The sequence below is a fragment of the Ochlerotatus camptorhynchus genome, unplaced genomic scaffold (genome assembly GCF_037179485.1).
Source record: "Ochlerotatus camptorhynchus isolate MF236.1 unplaced genomic scaffold, CSIRO-AGI_Acam_v1.1 ptg000114l, whole genome shotgun sequence".
Taxonomy (NCBI): Eukaryota; Metazoa; Arthropoda; class Insecta; order Diptera; family Culicidae; genus Ochlerotatus; species Ochlerotatus camptorhynchus.
In genome coordinates, this window is record NW_027040604.1 from 2740392 (window position 1) to 2763219 (window position 22828).

Genomic DNA, 22828 nt, shown 5'->3' on the forward strand with positions numbered 1-22828 from the left:
ACAAAGGACTTCAACGAGGCGCTGGTCCTTCCTGCCCCCTGTTCCAACATTTGGTGAATACGAAACGTGCGGGTTCACACCCCTAGTCTGTATTCCGTTCGAAACGGATTTCTAAAAGCGAATAGGGGTGACAATCTAAATCCAACCAGTTCATTTGCTCCGCTGACAACGTGGACATTGTCGGAAGAACGTTCGAGGCGGTTGGAAAGCAGTACATCCAGGTTGAAACGTAACCAGAAAAGGTTGGATTTAAGGTGAATAAGTTGAAGACTATGTATCCGTTGGCTGGAGGAACCGATCGCGATACAGCTCGCATAGACAGAAGTGTGATAATCGACGGAGATGAGTTCTAGGTTGTGGAAGAATTTGTTTACCTCGGATCATTGGCGACTGGGAGTGGCTTGAAGTTGGCTCAATTTAATTTTGTCCGCTTATTTCAATTATCGGTTCGACTACGACTGAACTCGTGCGGCTTTTTGGTACAAGTATGATTGTTCAGGATAAAGCAAATAAAACACGCCGATTTTCAATTGCTGTGAATATTTATTGAAATAGAACATGAAATTGATTAATCACACTGTCATAATATAGATATTCAGTACTGCTTTGCTTTCTAGTATGTGTGCTTATTATTTTATGTAGATTAAGCTTCGCTACTAATTCAGTGCATTATTAAATTTATTTTTGAAATATGCTTTTAGCCACAAAATACATTAGATTAAGATAATAGAATCAAACTTGTATGGTTGTTGTTAATTCAATCGGGTAGGTTCTACCATCACCAATCATCATCATCGTCGTCGTTGGAGACAATCCACGGCCAAACTCAAGCGTTCGAAGAAGAACCACCAGCAGTACTGCTTCCAGTAGTAGCCGTCGAAGCTGTCCCCGAAGCCGTAGATGCCGATCCCGGTGAAGGCAGCGACTGCAACAGTTCGTCTATCCAGCCATCCGGATTCTCGATGTCACCCAAGAGACCTACAAAAAAAATCACTTGATTTAACAAACACCATGATCGACGTGAACCTCTATCAACACTCACCAGCCACATCACAAAACTCAGCAAACGAAGTGCACGGTGCGTACTCCTCGGTGAACGTCTCCAACGTGCTGTCTGCGTTCTTCAGCATTGCCTCATCGTTGCGACGGATGTAATCGAACAACGAAATCGGCCAGTCCTCGTCCTTCGGCGTCGTCACCGTGCGGAAGAAGTTCTTGTAGATCAAATCCACCAGACCCCACATCAGCAGATACGGTTTGTAGACGTTGTAATCCTTCTGGGACTTGTCGTTCGGGGCCACAAACTTGCAAATGCTGTTCGGACTGACGTGACGGGCATGGCCAATGGCAATCATCCGCTTCAGGTGTGCCAACTTGTTACGATTCCATATTCCCGGGGTGTGCAATGCTAGCGACATGGCGATCAGGTAGAGCGGACCTTCCGACTCATAGGCGCATTCCAGCCAACGGTCTGATGGCTTGTTGTTAATGAATGCGGATAGGATCATTTCTTCGCGTGAATAAGAACGCGACGAAAGAAGCGTGTACAGACTGTAGAACAACAAATAGGAAACTAGGTGCATGTTGGACTGCGGGCCACCACCTCCGGCATCTTCATGGAAGCTTTTTTCTTGAGCGAAGCGCAGCAATAGCAGTTTCAGATCATGGATTGAGCTACTGAAGGTGATTTCACAGCGTTGGGTTGATTCCTGCATGTAATTGTTGTGGCGGGCCATGCAGGACGAGAAAGACGATTCGCTGACATCTGGGCCCCACAGTGGGAGCAGTCCGTTGCATCGGGTGTTAGCATTTTGCAACGATGCGCTTTCCCATTCATCACGGCTTCGAGCCAGTCTAATGGCCGACATGTGGCAATCGACGTGAACGATGTTGAAATGAGTTACCGTGGTATATCCGACGGTCTTCTTCTGCTTCATTTCAAACTCCTCGACGTTTGCACGCTTAGTGAAAGTGTAGATACCAAGTACTTTATTCGGTTGACAAGCGTAGCCTTCACGGCAGATGAAACAAGCCAAACCAGTTTCTTCGCGGAGCTTCTCAATCTGCGATAGAATTGCACCCTTGGCTGTAACTTGTCCCTTGTCATTGGTCCGCATACCCAGAGCATCCAGTTGTTTCTCCCGGGTAGCCATCGCTAGGCGTTTCTTCTCGGCTCGAGTGAAATCGCGAACTTCCTGAACACGTTTAGCCGTTGCTAGTTCCGTACATAGGGCCTCCAGAAGATTCTCAGCCAGAGATCCTACATGCTCGTCACTCGAAACTTGCTCCAAACGGTGAATGATTGGGATTATGTCCTTGGCAACTGCCAACTGGGTTGCTTCATGTTTCGTAGCCAAACCAGTCAGGAACCGCAGGATATATTTCAATGAAGCACGGGAAATGAACTCCTTCAGTTCATCGGAGTCCGTCCTCAGCAAGGTTGGCTTGACACAGGGAGCGTGACTTCTAATATACTCCAGAGCCTTATCTACAATGCCTAGACTCATGATGTAATCCTTCAGAATACCACCGATTGAATTATGCTCGATTCCAGTGGTCAGAACGCAGAACAACTCCATCTTGAACTCGTCTTCCGGGGAACGATCGGCATCAAACTTGTTAAAATCGAAAACTTCCTTGAAATGTTCGCACAACAAAGCCATCTTGATGTCGTTGCCATAAACGAGAGCAGCCAGAACTCGAATGAGATGGCGCAGAACCGACGGGTTGTTGCGAACGTTTGCGCAGTTGGTACAGGACAGCAGAGCTTGAACGTATTCCGGTCCTCCGAAGGTTAGCGAAAATTGTAGGAACGAATCGAGAGTATCCGAAGCGGCCTTGGAGAGGATTGTTTCCATAATTTCGAGCAGCTGTTCCGTTACTGCCGATTGTTGAGCGTCATTTTCACTCTGAAGACACAGCTGAAGCACTTTGAGAAGTGTGTTGATTGCTCCAAGTTCCGGTTGACATAGAACTTCCTGGCAGCGACGAACTTTCACACTGAGAAGGAAGAGCTTCAACAAAACTTGCAAAAGAGTTCTCGATCTTGAAACATTCTGGAGACTGCCGATACGATCAAGCATCACCTTCAAACCATCACAGTCCGATAGAACGTTGGCCATGCGATAGAGCTGCTCGTTATCCACTTCCTCCTGACTCTTGGCGTTCAGCGTCTCGATAAATTCCTCCGTGGCATCTCCCAGTAGACCACGCATGCGATAGACAATTCTCATCGCGTCACGTTCTCCACCTTCCTGCAGCCAAACTTTCTTGTAGACCTCCTTTACCGGCAAATCCAAACTGATGATCTTGTTGTGTACCAACAGTTCCATTCCGTTATCGTCATCGAGCAGCGCCACCAGCTCACAGTCAATGCAAATCTTATTTTTGACATCTCTCATCAACGGACCCAGTCCGGCTTCGTTCGAAGGGTACGGATTACCCAACATTCTTCCTTGCAAGAAGTCCTCCTGCTGGGGATCCTTCTCTAGAGTCAAGAAGAATTCCCCAACATCGTTCTCCTCGGGATGGATGATAGAGCACAGACGTTCGAACATAAACACCGGCGTTTTTACATCCGAAGTTGGTGTCTTTCGAACAGTATCAATACAAACCGCCATGAACGCCGCAGTTTCCTCCTCCGTTCCAGTAGTCATCTCTTCCAGCATCTCCAGCAGCTTCTCCTGAGCATCATCAATCAAACGAGTCCTCTGCACCACCAGCTTCCTTAAGTTCAAATAGCCTTGCAAGACCGATCCCAGCAGCTTGCCCTTGAAGGCTTTTCTGATGGGTGGATTGTCCAAGAACATCGCCATCATTTCTACCAGTTGCCTCAAAGCATAACCCTGCGCCAGATCCGATGAAAGTGTCGTCTCCTCCAGACGATGAATCTTCTCGATCTCCACCGTCAAAAGATCCGCAATCAACGATAGCACTCCCTTCAACGCAAGATACTGACGCCACGGGGTTTCATCTGCTAGAATGCGATAGAGAGCAATGAACTCAGCACTGGCTTCACCACATTCGCCGATATTTTTCAGGAAACCAGTCAGCAAATCAAGAATCTCCCGCTTTCGCTCCGGTGTTCTACTCAAGGAAGTAACCAATGCGCAAGCCAACTGTCGACCTAGGCGAGAATTGGTGTTGAACAGAACCGGTTGCAACCACGCAGCAGTTAGTTCCAGCGGAACTGCATTAACACCCTTGTTGAGAACCTTCTGACGCCAACGTTTGCCGTACTTGTCGAACAGATAGGCATTCCTGTAACGGCTACGTTTCTGCTCCAGAGCCGAACGGAAACTGCTTATTGGAGTAGTTACTGCTCCCTCTCCGGATGCCGATCCAGCCGTTTGTGCCAACTGAATGGTACTATCCTCGGCGCGAGGTGTAGCTGTACCCGTTATCGGTGGCATACGGGCCTTCCAAGCGGCGAACGAGTGCTGCGGGTCACCGGAAATCCACTTCTCGTAGCTTACGGTGAGCCCTTCATTGGGCTGTACGGTACAGAGCTCCTGGGTTGTCAGATCTTTGTTCGTCTTGCTCGTCGGCAATGGTGGACACATTAACGATTGCACAATGCGCAGACACGGTTGGATGACGGCCACTGCCGGACCACGTACGTCTCTGTGTAGTAAAAACAAAATATAAAAGTCAGGGCAAGACATAATTAACACTTCCGACCGATGATTGTTTGCTCAAGAAGGGCACATCATTGAAGCAAATTGTTCGTTCCGAAAAAAAAACATACCTTGACGCTTGCAAAAACAGTTCAATCACTGTCTTCAGCTTCAACTCCCAACACGAATCATCCTGGGCTGTCATTGCTTCCAACAGGGCCATCTCGTGACGCACGGCCGAATCTAAGTTGGCCAACGGAACCGTGCCACTGAGGGCCATCTTAACACGGTCCTGCAACAGTTGGCATAGGTCGGCAGTAGCGTCCTGTAGATCACGAGTCAACAGGCAAAGCAGCTGGCGAACTTCATCTTGGATTTGGTTGGTTCCACGACGCAGATTGTTCATAGCAAGTTCTTGAACCAATCCCTGATTGCAAAGCCCCACACGACATGGCATATTGGAAGCCATTGCTCTCAGCAAGGTCAAACATTGTTCGGTTGAAGCCAATGCACAACCGTAGCACTTGTTAAGAGCCACGGCTCTATCCGACGTCGATCCAACGGCTAAAGAACCACCACCCGGCGAATCCATCTGGCTTCGATCATACGCTACTAGTTCTCTGTAAAATATCATAATGAGGTCACTCTAATGTCAACCAAAAAAAAAAAAAACCTACCTTCTGCAAGCCTGCACTTTTTGAATGATCTTGCTCAACTCCTCGAACGTCGACTTGGATTCAACGCAGTACTTCTGCGCCAATAGTTGGATCACCTTGTTCACCTGGGACGATCCAACGACTGAACCGATCAGTGTTTCATCCAACGTACGATCCAGTTTATGTTCGGCCACCTTTTGGACCAAAAGTTCCAATATTTGCTTATTGTTCTGAAGCGTTTTGTACGAACGATCAGCCTTCTCCAACGACGCATGGATCGTCTGTACCGTTTTGGTGCGATCTTCAGCCGACTCGATCGGATCAACGGCACAGCAGGCTCGACCGAAGATGCTGTAGTCAAACTTGGCATACTTGCAGAAGCCGCACGAATGACACAGGAACGGATCCTTCTCGTCGTAGTTGATGGCGCGGCATTTGTGACACTGGAACACGTTTTCACCGCAGTTGCCACAGACGCCAGGATTCGCTGCCACGACGGCACTGCAACGTGGACACTGCAGACTCTCGCTGGATCCGCTCACTGTTTCGTAGAAATCGGCGTACTCAATCATCAAGTTGCACGCTGTTATCGGCAGAGAGAAATCAATCTTGACATCCGTCTGGCCGGACTGGAGAGTCACCTTACGAGCCTTGTGCCACATCGAGGGACGATTTTTGAGCTCCACCACGGCTTGGACCGTGCGGTTATTGTAGTAGATGTTGATTGTACGTACCATCTTGGCTCGCTTCAGGTCGGCAATACGGAGAATAATCTTCGAGATTGTGTGGCTTTGGACCAGCTTGACAATCGTCGTAGTGGTTGTAAATTTAGAATCGACCTTGATCGTTGACAGTTTGATGTTTGAGAAAGGAACTTCAGGATTATTGCAAACCAGACACGGTTCCGATTCCAGATAGAAGCCTTCCAATTCAAGAACGTGGCCAAGCGCTGTGTAGATCGGAGCATTAGGATGTTTGGAAAGTAGTTCGTTTTGTTGACGAAGTACGGAAACGGCTTGCGCAGTGTAGTCCGGCAGCTTGTCGCTCAAGGATTTAGTGTTGAGGGTGAGGAATCCGAGTAGATCCACAAACTGAGCAGTCCGTTTTCCATATGCCGGCAACAATGGCCACAGTCCCCACAAGCATTGCAGTAGAAGTTCTTTGTTCGCTTCGTTGCTGTTCTCGTAGAAAGCATAAACTAAGCTATGAGCTTGCCAACGGATAGCGGTGGAATTTGTTTCCAGCAAGAAGCTACGAATGAATTTGGTCAGATTATGGAACGGCACTTGGTTGAAGATTTGAGTCACCAGAGCAACGCATTGCGCCGGATCGAACTTGGATTCCGTTGCCGTATCCGATTCCTCTGACTTGTCGCGATCCTTGCGTTCTTTCAGCACTGATATTTTCATGCTCGTCGATGAAGCTGATCCAGAATCCTGCTTGCTGCCTTGGGTATTGCAAATCGCTGATTGCAGAAGTTGTAGGATGATCGAAGAAACACCCTCCTCTAGCTGGCAGCAGCTGATGTTCAACAGCGATGGTAGAATATCTGAATTTCGAACGCAGAACTTTTGCCAATTTCCGGTGCGAATCGAGGCAATCTCCTGACAGGCTCGGAAGTGTTCGGTCAGCTCTACGAGCGCATCGTAGCTCAAAATAGCGCTGGTGCTTGAGCCTATGGATGAAATTGGTGGAGCACTGCCATCACAACATTCCTTCACGGCCTTCATGTGGGTGTCCAGGGAGTGTAAATCGCGCAGTTGACGATATTTTTCCTTGTTCCCGCAGATGTACAACAGCAGCTTGCGGACTTGGCGGCGTAGAACAGGAGACTGCATGTACATCATGTACTCACAGAGGGTGTTGGTCATGTACTCACACAGCAAATGGTACCAATCGTGAGACGATGGATGACCCGATGACAGTTTGAGAATCTGGTAGGGTAAACGAACTGCCATTTCTGTAAGAACCTGCGGATACAATTCGAACACGTCAGTGCAACCCTTGACGTACTGACGGGCAAAGAAGGGCTGCATATCCGGAGAGAGTCCGTACAAAGTTGCCTTCAGCAGACTATTGGTAGGAGCTCCACCAGGTGTAGTTATAACTGGACCCGTGGTTGTATTGGCAGAACTGGTTCCAGATAAAAGCTCCTCATTGTTGGCAACGTTCTTCCAGTGAGGGAGGAACGACTCCATTATCATCAGACAGTAAGGGATCGCATTGTTCTTCATAAGTGCGTTGGCCGTTGCTTGAGCTACAAACGTAGCATTGTCCAGAACGGTTTGGCTCACGGCGGATCCAATGGCAGCTGACGATGACGATGATTTTGACTTCACCTTACCCATGAGGACCCCAACCAGGCGAAGGATGATTAGTTGAACTTCAGTTTTCGATGTACGGCCCGACATCTGGTAGGTTTTGGTCGTCGGAATCTCCAAACGATCGATCAGTGCCTGCAACAACCGGTTCATAACCTGCTGGTCAGCTTCCTGACTTCCGTCCAAATCCGAAGTTAGCATTAGAATAACTTGCATGAACGGAATACATTGTGAGCCGTTGACTGTGTCCAGCGTAATAAAGTTGTCGACCAGTTTGTTTAGGATCGAGTATCTCAGGATGTGCAACTTGCAAGCATTCTCACCTCCAGCTTCTTCGGTTTCAGGAGGAGCCACCGGTTGGGGCGGAATTTGGTCAACTCCAGAAGTTCTCGGAGGTGAAGGATTGGGTTGTTCTTCGTAGGTTGAGCTTCTTCCTGATGTTCCGCCAATGCTCTCAACTCCACTACATCCACTTTCTGAGCCACCACTTCCACTTCCGGGATGCTCACCGGCAGGAGATGTCCTCAAAGTAGATCCCTCGGTAGCTACGTTGGATATTTCGTCATCATCAGAGCCACCACCGGATGTGTTCGATTCAACGTTGAACGATGAACCACCTGCAATGGCCGCAGGTAAACCTTGAGCTTGATTGCGATTTCTGCCCTGGTACTGTGCGATGCTCTGTTGCAAAGCAGCTAGATCCGTCTCGTTGTCCTGCAAGCTCAATGCAATGGCAATCTCCATAATGGCTTCGTCATCTGTGTCTTGTGCTTCCAACAAATGTGGGAAACCAACTCCCAGAAGAGCTTCCAACGATGCCAAGGCCTGATTTCCACCGGATGGTTCCAATCCAAGCGATTCTATGGCGTCCACTTCCTGCATTGCACCAGCAAAGTCTTCATTTCCAGCAGATCCCCCAGCAGCAATAGCTGCTGCAGCAGAAACTGCCGCTCCACCGACACCTCCAGTTGAAGAGGATGGACCGGACGAGGTGGACGGTCCAACCAAAACCGAAGTCACAGTCGATGGGGTTGGGGTTGAGCAGACAGGAGGGCTTTCGATGAGAACCTTACGCCGACGGATTTTCGGCCGGAGAAGACGAATCATCGCCTGTTTTGCACTGTGGCTGATGATCGGTGCAGGATCAAGGAGCAGTTCAACGAAGAATTTGGCCATCGATTCAATCATTTCGCTATCGGAAAGCGCAAATGCATAGATGATTTCCACCAGCGAGTAGACGACAGCTTCCACATGCGATAGACCTTGCTTTACGATTGCGAGAGGTTCTTCGTAAGCCGGTGTGATTTTGTACAAATCTTTCATCAGTTGCATCAGCTGTTGCAAGATTGGGAACTGATTCTCGGAACAGATCTTGGTTAGGGCTTGGGGTCGCTGGATGGCGATGCCACGTGTCATCAGAACCACTCGGTAGAATGCTTCCGGATCAATAAACTTGTAGTCTCTCGCATCGGCCATCTTTTTCAACTGAGCGTTGATATCGGCAAGAATCTCCTTATCCTTATAAGCATGATAAGCTGTCTTGCTTGGGTGGCAAGTGACTAGCACGTTGCGAGCGTCCAGTTGAACCATGTTGGACGTTGGAAAGAGAACCAACGAGGTGGACACATCGACCGCAGTCTGTTTGCAGTTATCTTCACTGTTTGGTCCACCCAGCAGGGACAATCCACTGTCCAGCACTTGTAGCATTGTGGAGACCATTTTATCCAGTGGGGTGATCATCATTCCCGAACCTCCATTACCGTCTCCATTGTCCGCACCATTCAGAGAGCTAGCCATCTGACCTGGGGTCTGGGTGGCTGAGTTCAACTGCGAAGATCCTCCGTCTTCCGACTCTTCCGGCCAACCGAAGACGTCTTTCGTTTTGCCATAGATCTTGATACTGTCTAGGATGGTGATATTTTCGGCATCCTGTGATGGTCCAAACAGAATGCTCAGCTTTTTGTCACTCTGAAGACTCTCTTCCCGGGTCAGTGGAATATCGAACCAGCGTGCACGTGTTGCCACGGTAGGTACGACCCGACCGAGGATAGTGACGTTTTGTGGAGCCTTGCTGATGTCTTGTGAGCCGATCGAAATGCGGATACCTGCAATAGATTAAATGTTAGCAACATGTTTAATTCGGTAGCTTGGTGTGCGGAGAATTTAGTCGCTGAATGATAACACGTGACTGAGCTCCTTCAAACTTTCTAATGGACTATAAGGTTATTACTTTTTAGCCGCAAAGAGGTACTCGTGTCTTTCTCACATTCGCGTCAAAATACAAAGTTGATTGCGCCATCAAAGCATAACTGAACCAAAACATCCTCCTATCATTGAATGGAAAGAGATTCACTTGCGTCCTTTAATAATAGCAATCGAATTCTAGGAGCCTTTCTCTTCACTTATTGTTAAGAAGAAAACAATACAGATATAATACCAAGATAAGTACACTAGACGTTCGCAAACTGGAAGACTTTTAACTGAACTTCCACTAACTGAAAGAAGATTCAGTTAACTGACAGAACCCCAAGCCATCAAAACATCCCCAAAGTACCAAGGCTGCAAACTGTGTCGATTCGGTCGATTCACGGTTGACATGGATGGTTCTCGACAATCCAATTCAATACATAGTTATGATTCAGCCACCATTCGAATGGTATTGGCGTACACGGCGACTCTGTAGCTCTTTACTTCTATGGTAAAATCCATAAACAAACGTCAGACCTCGCGTCAGACTATGCGTGAAACATGAAGGACTTCGTACTATCAACAAAAAATACGAAACTAACGATTCTAAATTGGCTCACTACTTGACTAGCCTATTAGTCCCAAGCAAATCGATTAACGTACCCCATTCTAGTCAAAATTCTAGTACTACACAATGTTTGTTATGATTCGCTATGAAAGTTTGACAGATAAAATGAGGGGTTATTGGATTTTCCTATGTTTCGAGGGGTGATTCGACTAGCTTGGGACCGAAGATAGTACCAGAGCTGAGCCAAAAAGTTGAGTACGTTATTTCGGGACCATCTAGTCTTAGAGTTACCTCTATGGTACTATCCTTTCACACCACCGAAAAATCCCATAAGAAACTGTCAATCTTTTCTAGAAGAGACAATTTTTCGGTACCAGGTAGCAATCCGATTGTCCGGGAACTGGCTTTGTAGTGCTGGGTAATATGCGCCAACGCGTGATTGGTTGGCAGCCGATCAACGCGAGGATGTGCAAGTTGAGGATTAAGGGCCGTTTCTTCAACTACAGCATCATCAACGTGCACTGCCCAGCTGGAGCAGGTGTACGACGGCTGTTCGCAACGGGACGTCAAAATCGTCATCGGTGACATGAACGCTCAGGTAGGACGGGAGGCAATGTATAGACCGGCAATAAGGCCAAACTGCCTGCATGCCGTATCGAACGACAACGGCCAACGATGCGTGAACTTTGCAGCCTCTCGGGGTATGGTAGTTCGAAGTACCTTTTTCCCCCGCAAGGATATCCACAAAGCCACCTGGAGATCACCTGACCAACACACAGAAAACCAAATCGATCACGTTCTAATCGACGGGGAATTCTTCTCCGACATTATCAACGTCCGCACGTACCGCAGTGCGAACATAGATTCGGACCACTACCTAGTTGCAGTATGCATGCGCTCAAAACTCTCGACGGTGCATAACACCCGTCGAAGTCGAACGCTGCGACCCAACATTGAGCAACTACGGGACGTCGGAGCTGTTCAGAACTACGCGCAGCAGCTGGAAGTTGCACTACGCACGGAAGAGCAGCTTGACGCAGCTTCTCTTGAAGATGGCTGGAGGCATATCCGTTCCGCCATAGGTAGTACTGCTGCAGCGGCACTAGGTACTGCAATCCCGGACCGAAGAAATGACTGGTTTGACGGCGAATGCAAACTGTTAGTAGAGGAGAAGAATGTAGCACGGGCGAGAATGCTGCAACACCGCACGAGATTGAATGTGGAGCGATACAGACAAAACTCGGTTTTCCGAAGGAAGAAGCGTCAGCAGGAAGACCGAGATCGCGAGGCGATGGAAAATCTGTACCGCGTAAACGACACACGGAAGTTCTATGAGAAGCTAAATAGTTCGCGCAATAGTCCGGCAAAGTTGGATTGCTGCACCGCGCGATCACACTGCTGAGCGCCGCCTACAAGGTACTCTCCCAAATTCTATGCCGCCGCCTGTCACCATTTGCAAGAGAGTTCGTGGGGCAATACCAGGCGGGATTCATTGGTGCCCGCGCTACCACGGACCAAATTTTCGCGATTCGGCAGGTTCTGCAGAAATGCCGCGAATACAACATGCCCACACATTATTTGTTCAACGCATCAAAGACAAAATACATGAAAGGAAGAGGTTCTAGGGAAGACAATGTTAGCCTCCTACCCCGGGTTCAGATTGACGGTGACGAAATCGAGGTGGTCGATGAGTTCGTGTATTTGGGCTCACTGGTGACCGCCGAAAATGATACCAGCAGAGAAATTCAAAGACGCATTATGGCAGGGAATCGTGCATACTTTGGACTCCGGAGGACGCTCCGGTCGAATAAAATTCGCCGCCGCACGAAGTTGACTGTCTACAAGACGCTGATTAGTCCAGTGGTTCTCTACGGCCACGAGACCTGGACTATGCTCGTGGAGGACCAACGCGCCCTTGGTGTTTTCGAACGGAAGGTGTTTCGTACCATCTACGGTGGATTGCAGATGAATGACGGAACCTGGAGGAGGCGAATGAACCACGAATTGCACCAGCTGCTGGGAGAACCATCCATCGTCCACATTGCAAAAATTGGGCGACTACGGTGGGCTGAACACGCCGTAATAATGCCGCACGACGAACCAGTGAAAATGGTTCTAGTAAGCGATCCAACAGGAACAAGAAGAAGAGGCGCGCAGCGGGCAAGGTGGATCGACCAAGTAGAAGGTGACCCTTCGCAGACTACGAGGCTGGCGAACTGTGGCCATGGATCGAGTAGAGTGAAGACGACTTCTTCGGACAGCAGAGGACAACAAGGCCTTAGCCTGATTGGTAAGGTAAGTAAGAAATCTGATTGGACCTGTGGTTGGCCAGCCGGAACGGAAAAAAAACCTGGCAAGCAAAGTTGCTCTGCGGAAATTCAGATTCACCGGGAAAATGGCCAATTCCTGAAAGTAGACCTAGAGATCATGAGCATACAGGAAATATGCCATCACCACATCGATTCTGCTACCGGGTGGTCAGAAAACGGTCTTCTGGCTATAATTTTTTTTTTCCTTGGTTTGTTTTTCGTCGATCTTGTTTTCCGTGCTGAGCACCAATGCTACCGACGCCAGGATGGCAGCTCCCACACCTGGACCCTACCTATCGACCCATCAACTCATGAACCGGGGACCAACGGCTTTACTTCCCTTCCGAAGGAAGGCGTGATCAGAGATGTTATGCCTCAGAACATCCCGGCGGCGCCGACTGGGATTGAACCCAGGCCTGCTGGGATGAGAGGTAATCACGCTTACCACTACACCACCGGCGCCGCTAGGCTATAATTTCTGTCAAATGTTTCATTTCATAAAATATTCATTTCAAAATTTCACGATGAAACAGACGAACACGAGGATGAACGATGCATTTTAGAAGCATTTGACAGCAGATTAGACACATTAAATGCATTTTAGTTAGCGAATGCTGTCGATCCGCTATGTGAAAGTAAACATATTTTAGAGAACATCTAGTGTATTTTTACAGTGTTGGGGATTTTTTATTTTAGTACCAGGCAAAATGGGCGGAACAACAAATGGATCTCAGAATTTTATGAAACACAATAACAGTTTAAAGTCTGGTCCACTTAGAATCCGGACACTTTATTTATTCTATAGCAGTGCCTCTAGTGGTCAGTTTTGGAATGTTTCGAAAAAAAATTCGTCTCGATACGTGCAGTATTGAAAAAGTTGTACTAGATGGAAGACGAAAAAAGAAAATTGGGAGAATATTTTGCTGTGATTGTGTGACTTATTAAATAATTTAATTGCCACTTATAGTAATAAGACACATGTTTAAGGATCGTTTTTGATCGATCCGGTAGGTTAAAATAACAAAAAACAATTCTAGTATAATGGCGAAAGTATTTTTTTTTTTTAGATGGTGGATTCTTATAACAAAGTGAGTACACATTTGCTTTAATTTCTTGATAATTGCTGAATGTTTCTATAATATTTTTGGAACGTTGAAGCTTTGAATCATCAATGGGCATTTTCTAGAAAAATAAGATTTTTGAAGAAAACATAAGGGGTGCTCATCTTACCCCGTCCTACCCTAACTCAAAACAGGTAAAAGACACCACCCTGTAGTTTTCACCAGAGAAAGATAATTAGTATTGAAGCATGAAACAATCATTAGAAAAATTTACATTACCCTACACACAGAGAAATGATTTTCAAATTCAAATGGATATATTTTTGGCTCAGGGCCTAATATATTTTTGGTATTGATTCAAATATATTATTCGGTTAGTTCAAAGAAAAATATTTTGGAATCTACAAACCGGTTGTAGAGTCAATAATCTGTTTGTTGATTCTAAAAACCATTTTGTTGATTCAAAAATATGTTTCGTTGAAATAGTGATACAATATGTTTGAATCAATAACAAAATACATTAGGCCCTGAAACAAAAATCCAATTTTCTGCGTGTAGCAATGGTTTTTCATTCGATTTCCTTCTTTTTTGTAATTATTTTTTTCAGCAAATGACGTATACGATTGAATTATTTGCATCATTATTTTCAATGATTTGCCATATCCATTTCAATTTGGGATAACAATCATTCTTTCAGCAAGCGGTTCATATATTCGAAAGGAATATCATCCGACTACAATCGTCATCCGGTTCCAGTTATCATTCGCAAAAGCGATTTCGATTTGAATGGTCCGAGGATTTATACACATAGAGGATGATTTTTTGGTGCAGTGCAGTCTTTTCTTTGACATTGCTCGACCAACAATTGAAAAGAGCGTATCAGCTTTTGTAAGCAAAACTTATAACATCCTTTTCGCGGGAATCACCTCACCACCTAGCAGGTTTGCGAAGGCAATTTTAAAACTTTCTATCATTCACAACACTTTCCCCGTAAAAAAAAGAACCGAACTCTTATCTTACCCGTTATGACCATATTAGGATCATTGTTGATAACGTCGAGCGTGAATCCATTGGCCCGCGTCGATGTAACGTACAGTCCGGTCGAATTGAGCCGATGCTTCAGATGTTGAGTGTTGTAGATTTGCAACAGGTCGTTTCCTCCATACTCGACCTCGTTCATCAGGGTGCAATGTTCGAAGAAATCGATCGGGAACGTCGGGGCTGATCCGCTGCCACTCTTACCGGTCACTTGGCCGCCACTACTCTGCTTACTGGATTTTTTCGACTTGCGAGATTTTGAACAGGCTCCCGTCTGGAATTGGTGTCCGATTGGTTGAATCTCCGGCGACAACCAGTAGCCGGTGTTCTCCGGGTGAGCTGCATAAATGCGCAGACTACCATCCTCGCAGAGCAGAATTAACGTTGTCTTTTCCACACCGGACACCGAATGACGAATGGCCACCATGTCCATGATCTTGGCCTTTGCATTCTGCGCTTTGATTTCCTGAGCAACATAACCGTCCGGCTTGATCATGAATATGACGGGATTGTTAAGGTTCTGCATCATGGCGCAAATGAGACCCGGATGTCCGGGAATTTCTGTCCATTGGCAGAGTGGCTGAGTTAAGGACTTGGAGAATACCTTCGATGCAGGATTGCAAATAAGGTTGATGACACACTTGACACCTTGGTTTACGTTGGCCAATGGAGCCATAAAGTTGCGTCCGGCTACGTAACTGAAGAAGAGCATCTGCAGTACGTGGGAATAGTAGATCGATACACCTCCAGCCAGGATTTGACCGTTATCGTCAGTGATGGAGGGATGGTCGAGTTCTAAAGTGCTGGTGACGTAGAATGGACCATGTTTGGCAAGACTCTCGTCGCTAAGCGGTTGGGTGTAGATATACCCGTGCGACGACATGATCAACATGTAGTAGGTGTCTTCCTGATGGACGAAGGTACAATCCCTAATTTTGCCACTTGGGACCAGGAAATAGTACTGTGGGCTGTAGCTATCCTCCGCTAGATCGTAGATCTTGACGAAATCTGCTGTCACCAGGGCCAGTTTGGTCTGCGAGCAGGGTAGCCAAATGGCTCGTTTGATAAAGTTTCCGGTTTCAAGTTGCGGTGTCAGAACAATGTGTTCGTTGGTAGTTCCGGTGCTGGTAAACGTTAAGATATGACATTCTTTTAAACCGCAAACTGCGAGGAAATCTTCATTGGCGGGATTGGACGCTAGCGACAGAACGGTGCACGGAATCGGCGCTGAAGCTAGTCTCGTGAGGGTCAGCTTTTTCTTGGCTGCATCCGCTTGCTTCAACAGGGCGGATAGTTGCAGGATGGTTACTTTGCCTTTCTCGTGCGAAACAGCCAGTTGTTGGCGTTTGCCATGCGGTGAGGCCAAACAGCAAAGTGCAACGCGACGAACTAGATTCGAGGACAACAGTTGTTTTATGGTTTGCCCTTGTTCGCCGGAGAAGTTCATACGGACATTCTCGAATGCTCCTTCCTGTGAACCCAGGGTGGCGACCATTATCTGATCACTGAATGAGTAGGATTTTTCTGGTTGATGTAGACGTTCCAGTGCGTTGCGGGCACGGAGATGGCAGCCTACCGTAGAATATTTGGCGCAGTGATCTTTAATACTGGGCATCAGAGAGTTGAAGAAAGTCAAAATGCAACGTACAACGACCTTCCATTGATCCGGGCTACTCAAGGCTTCCTTGGAGCTTTCAATAATCTTTGCAAGCAGTTGTTCCTTTTCCGACATTTGACTGTTTCCGGATTGATTCAGTTGACTAGTGGGACTGGAAGCTCTACGTCTCAGGGAGCTCGTCAACAACACCGAATCTGCTTCGGACGATCTTGGCAAAGCGGATCCCAAGATCGAATCTTCACCGTGTCCAGAATTGCTGCGGCGTGACAGTGCTTGACAAGATCCGTCTTCCTTTGCACCACAGTCACAGAAGAAGTTTCCATACTTGGCATAACTGATATCGTGGTTCTTATGGCATACTCGGGCACAAACCGAACATACTCCAACGCCGTCGACCATCTTGCATGTATGACAATAGTACCAATGTTGGTTCATGAAGTCTTTCTGGGTGATCGAGAATGTGCACAGCTTATTGCTGAGGCTATCTTCGTCGGAATCTTCTACTGCACTATCATCATCATCACCTCCCAAATCATCTAGAATGTCTTCAGCGTCCAGTGGCGACTCTTCGTCCCACGGAGGATTAATCGAACGGCTTCCGTTCGCTCCCAAACCGAGTAACAAGTCGCTCATGTACTTCAAAATTGCAGTCACATTTTCCAATTGAACCGCAGCCTTCGATCCACTCCTGCCCGTTTTACCTTCCAGGACCTGGTTCTTGGAAATCTCCAACCAATCGATAGCCGCAGTAAACAGCATAGCATGACCGCGGCCTTTCCCAGCATCAGCTAGTGTGATCATCACTTGCAACAGATCAGCAAATTCGATGGCTTCCTGAACAGGGCACAACAGATTATGCCCAATCTGAATCAACGCCTGGAAGAGGGCTTCCGAAACTGACGGAGCAATTCTGTTCTCCGCTACAATATACTTCACCAACGCCTGCAGTAGTTTTCCATTTTTCTCCAAAGCTTCATCCACGGTATCATTTCCGGTACGACTATTCTCCCTTTGCCATGGCATTGCCATACACTCGTAATCGATGTCCATCGCATCCGGATCGCCTCCTACGGATGCATTGTTGCCGGTGTTGTTGTCCGAAGTGGCCGAAACAGCCAACTGATCTGTAATGCTGGGAATTGCCGAGACGGTCGCCATGTTAGTAGGCGTAGGGACGTTGCTCGATGCATTCGAACCTCCGGCGGTCAAACTAGCTCCCCTAGGACCGAGCAGAATGTGGCTCAGCCAACTCTTCAGTTTTGCCGCATCGGCATTTACCAACTCGCTGATACAGTTGCACACTTCTTCTTCGTCGAATTGGGCATCGAGTTTTTCGGAAGCGGCGAACAGCTTCTCAAAGAATTGGAGGACTTTAGTGGAATACTTTTGCGAAAGGCTGGTTCCGGTGAAAGAAAGTAGGATCTGAACCAGATTACCCTTCTTGCTTTCGTAGAAGAATTCACGCATAGCTTTCAGTCCGATGGTTTTGTCCAGCATGGATTCCCAGAATTTGATAATGTTGTGAAGGACAGTTTCGTCTATGTTTACCGTTTGTCCTTGGGCAGATAGTTCGGAATATTCGATCAGGAACTGATAACTGTGGCGAAGAATGTTCGAGTACGCCAACAGTTGGTAGGTTTCCGAGTTTGAGTCACCACCCAGAAGTGATTCCAGGCACTTGTTAACCACATCGTACAGGTATTCTGCTCGAAGATCGAAAATCATCGGAATCAGTATTTCCTTCAGTTCGTCATCGAGTTGCTTGTCGTCATAGTTCGGTAGCATGTAGTAGATGAGATTGATGCACGATTTGAGTGCGTGCTTCAGAGACAACAGAATCGAGTAGGTCAAGTGCTTTGATGTTTCCGTCAGGTGACCATCTATTACGGTCAAAGTGTGCACTTCTACCGGGAACGATCCGCTGGTAAAGTTATCCTCGCTTGCTATGGACAGGTTCTTGCGCCATTCTACCGAGATTACGTCCTTATCTTGGCCGGTGATCAATGCGACCAGCTGGGTCGACAAGTCCTGACAAAAAGTGTTCTTTGAACCACAGATTGCGATCAGCGGCTCGATTAGTGAGGATGGAATCTGCCCGCTCAAATTTTGGAACATGGTTTTATAGGTCGCCTCCTTCACAATCTCCAGTACTTCCATCAGCTTGGACATCAGATTACGAGTAAGATCATTTCGCGATGCCATCTTGACCGTTTCCAAGCCTGGACCGGTGGTGGTTGATGCATCGGCAGTAGCAGGAGTTCCTGTGTTGACGGTGAGTTGTTGCTGTCCGCCGCTGGTCACGCTAGAGTCACTAGCGTTGGAGCTAGTCGAAGTTGAACTGCTGTTGCTGCTAGTTGAGCTGCTGCTGCTGGTGCTGCTACTTGACGAACTGCTGCTGTTGGTGGTCGATTTGGTTTTTATGTTGACACCTTCCTTTTCAGCCCAACAAATGGCATATATATGGGACACTAACCCGTCCAAAAGGATGATTTTGGACAATCGAGGCTGATCTGGAGCAAATGAACTGACAAAAGAGTCCAGTCCCATCACCGTCAGCTTCAAGCTATATTTCACGTCCGATACGTGATCCGTTAGGCGGTTCCACAGTGCTTCTGCCGATTGTGTGTACATGCCCTGAAAATATGAGGTTTAATATATATTTATAGGAATAGGATATTTTGCATAAGACTTACCTGCTTGACCAAACTGTTCACAATCAAATAGTGCGAGTGGGTGATCGGATGCAGACAGCGGATCGACCACAGCAGCGAATGCAAATTGGGTACCTTTTCCTGCATAAGTGCTTCTACGTGTTGCGTTGAGGGTGGCAGTCCGAGCAATAGCTTCCAGCATAGACTGAAGCAGTAGTGAACCGCGCAGAGCGTTTGGAAGGGGATCTTCGCCAAGCACATGTCCGTGATACTAAGAATGTCGATAAGTGCATCGATTAGCCATGGATACTTGAGCTTGTCCGGTGTGCACAGGATAAAATTCCATGCCAGACCATCTAGTTTGAACTCCTGCTGAATCTTGGTATCGACTGTGGTCAACGAGTAGAACTTCGGTTTGACACCTCCAACGCTATATTCGTTTACCAGCTTCCGATGTTTGTCTTCGATATCCTTGCGACAGAACGACATCATTTTGGTTTTGTAGTTGATAAGATCAGCAATCTTCTGTTCGGAGTCCAGTGTGAACACGCTGAATAGATTCCAACGGACCTGCTCCAGCAAAACGTTTGGAGGGTTGTACAGGTGCTTCATGAGGTATTCCAGAAATAGTAGCAATCTGGATAGGAGCATGATTTGATGGTCACGTAGCGGCTTTTCCGGAGTAACCGTGCGGCATACCTCGGAGCACCGGATGACACCGCCGGCCGTCAGGAGCAGGATCGATTTCTTCTGCATTAGGTTGAGCGAATGGAACAGGAATAGCAGGAGTTGAGCGTGCTCAACGTTGAGATCCTCTATTTCCGACTCGTTCGGGATCGTTTGATTCGAGCAGACGCCTTCCACAAGAGTGTTGACCAAACGGTGCCAAACTGACAGACAAGCGGCTTCTTTTTCCTGTGAAGGTTTCAACAGTAGAATCTGCACGAGTACGGCCAGTGTTCTGGAGTACACTTGGAGGGGCCATATGTTGGAATCTTGTGTCCACGGAGAAACTCCTAGGTGCAGCAGCAATGCCGATTGCAGTGACTCATTCAGCAGAGTATTGGAAATCAAATTGTGCAGATAGCGCCCCACGGATCCGGAGAATTTGACCATAGAATTTTGCCACTGAAGACATCCGGAATTTTCCGGTTCGCCACGCGCTGAATCACGATCCAAATCACGAAGGATGTTGGCGAGGAGAACCATCTGTTGCTCGCTGAGGCCGGTTCTAACGTAACGATTCAGATAGACGTGTTGTCCTCCAAGGGATGCATCAAAAAAGTTGAAAATCAACGAGCTCAAATTAAGATATTCGTGCGGTTCGTCCTTGGCCGGGACCAGGTTGCTTCCGTGACGTTTCTCGTCTTTCTTATCCTGCTCTTGGGACTCTGTCATTTCCTCGTTAGCTTCCGGTGAAAGTGTTTCTTTGAACCAAAGCCCTAGATAACTATCGCTGTCCTCCTCTTCCGGTTCACTTTCTTCCGAGCAGGAGAATGTATCGTTGTAGTATGTTGTCGAATCGCTGTAGCTCATGGGTTCGCCCTCATTTGTGTTCTTGGTGTTGATTCTACGCAGCGTGCATGCTTTTCTGTAGGATACGGTCGCTAGGAAGGTCATAAGCTGCTGTAGCGTGGCACTGTTAAGCACCCGGACAACCCGTTGGATAGATGAATACTGTCCGAGGATGTCAAAACCAGCCGACTCGATGCTGCTATACTCCTCATCATCCGAGCGGGAATCAATCTTGAGGTCATCGATTAGCTCGGTCAGCAGAGTAATGCTATGACGAGCAATCGCCGCATTGAGGACCCCGAATCCTTGCTGAACTTTGAATAGATTTACTCTCAGAGCAGGTGTTGGAGCTGCCGTGGAGGCCATCTGCGGAACGTCCAATGTTTTCAATGGGCTTCTTCCTTTCATACTTTCCTCGGAAGTTTTGACCGAAGCCGTTTGCTGAATAGTACTTCCACTGGGATTACCGGATGCACCCATCGTTCCTTGTATTGCGGATATCAATAGCCAGGCTCCCATACAGACGTGGTTCTGATAGATGTGAGTTCGAGTGGAACTTTTTAAAATGCTTCCAATTTTAGTGAATATTTCAAGCGCCCGATCTACTATCATTCGGGCGTAGTCTTCCTCCTCGTCACTTTCCTTCTGGGCGCTGGATGACTGTTGCTCCTTCTGCTGGAGCTGGGTGGATGAAGCACTTTTCTGTGATCCACTGGCGGCCATGGCTAGTACGCTGTTGGCCGTCGAAGTCAGTACTGCACAGTAAAGAGCGGACATGGCGCATTGTGACAGAAGTGTAATCTTTGTCGGCGTCAGCGATTCGACAAGTGGAAGCGAACCCGCGAGCAAAAGGTTAGAGATGTCTGATTCGATTTGGGAGAGGTTTGCCTTGACGGCACCTGCCTCCACAGTCGTAATTGGTAGATACAATGGTTTTCCTTGCACGGTACATTCCTCATACTTGGCACGGTACTTTGCCAGTGTCGTTAGCGAATTGGTGCACCATTTGAATAGTAAATCGCCTCCGTTGGCAGCTTGTAAACATTGAATATTAGATTTTATGAAGAGATCCTAAAAATTAAAAACGTCGCATGAAAAAAACGGATTCGGTGATGTAGTAACATAGTACAAGTACTCACAGTACAATCGATCTGCTCTTCGCTGAGTGTCGCAAATGTAAACACGCCGGCACCAAGCGGTGTCGTAAGTTGTTGCAAAATTACGGTGGACAAATCCGACCGCGATCGCTTCATTTCGCTTTTGGGGCTTTCCTTCTCCGAGCTACTTCCTCCGGAACTGACAACCACACCGGAAGGACTGCCAACGCTGCCTACTGAGGGCGATTTGCCGTGCATTTCCGGATACTTGAGATACTTCATCCCGGATGCGGGAATGATCGACGAAGCGGATGTGCCGCTCGTCGGATGTTCGGAATCCTTGCGTCCTTCACAGAGCACCTTCAGCGCCATCAGCAGAATGCTGGGTTTATTCGGTGCCTGCGTGTCCAGGTGTTGTAGGATGTATCGAATAAGAACGGCTGCTGCCTCCACAATTTGAGGCAGTTGTGTTTGAGATACTGCAATTAGGAAAAATGAGAAATTAAATTTTGTTACACAACAAACAAAAATAGCTAATAGCGGCACAAAAATCGATAAAAATATGAAGGTCGGGAAAAGAAAAAAAAAATACTTACGTGACGTGACCTGGTTGGTGAGATTTTCAGCTGCCAGCACGACAAAGCTGTCGAAGAACTGCTTGTGGCCGGCATCGTGATCCAGAATTTCATTTTCACTATAAAACGTCACAAGAAAAACAAATCAATATCCGCATGATTGCATTGCAAAAATAGTACACGGCGCTATGTAATGGGGACATGATGGCAGCCATTGTGGAAAGTTTCGAGTCCCAATTTTCAAAGTGCCATAATTCGACGGAAAACACACTCCACCAGAAACTAACTAGCTACCCACCTTTGGATGATCGTCTTCACCAAATTGAGCGTATCATTTTTACCGATATTTTCACTTGAACTGCTTAAAAAGGGCTTTAAAATCGCAGCCCAATCTACTCCTCCTGAATGTGCAGCCATCTTGGTTTTCCTTTGTGAAAAAATCTGCACTCACATGAAATGAGTCGCACTTTTCAGTGATGATTAATCGAAAAGTGTGCCCGGGGATCAACCTGCGATTACGTAACGATCGTAAAAATATGGCACATCTGGCATTCAAAATCTTGTAAGCGAGCTACAACTGTGTTTCATAACATTTTTCACTTAAATAGGAAAAATA

At 47.2% G+C, this 22828-nt stretch overlaps 1 protein-coding gene across 1 annotated transcript; it reads right to left on the reverse strand.

Annotated features, from left to right (window-relative positions):
- Nucleotides 1–525: 525 nt before the first annotated feature.
- poe (E3 ubiquitin-protein ligase-like protein poe) lies at nt 526–22646 on the reverse strand. The gene is made up of 9 exons (XM_065220019.1): nt 22511–22646; nt 22234–22331; nt 21680–22116; nt 19068–21611; nt 14739–19008; nt 5294–9698; nt 4748–5236; nt 1043–4623; nt 526–978 (listed from the first exon to the last, which is right to left on the reverse strand). Exons 1-9 carry the CDS (start codon nt 22627–22629, stop codon nt 827–829), a joined length of 16095 nt encoding a protein of 5364 aa, XP_065076091.1. The 5' UTR covers nt 22630–22646; the 3' UTR covers nt 526–826.
- Nucleotides 22647–22828: the final 182 nt, after the last annotated feature.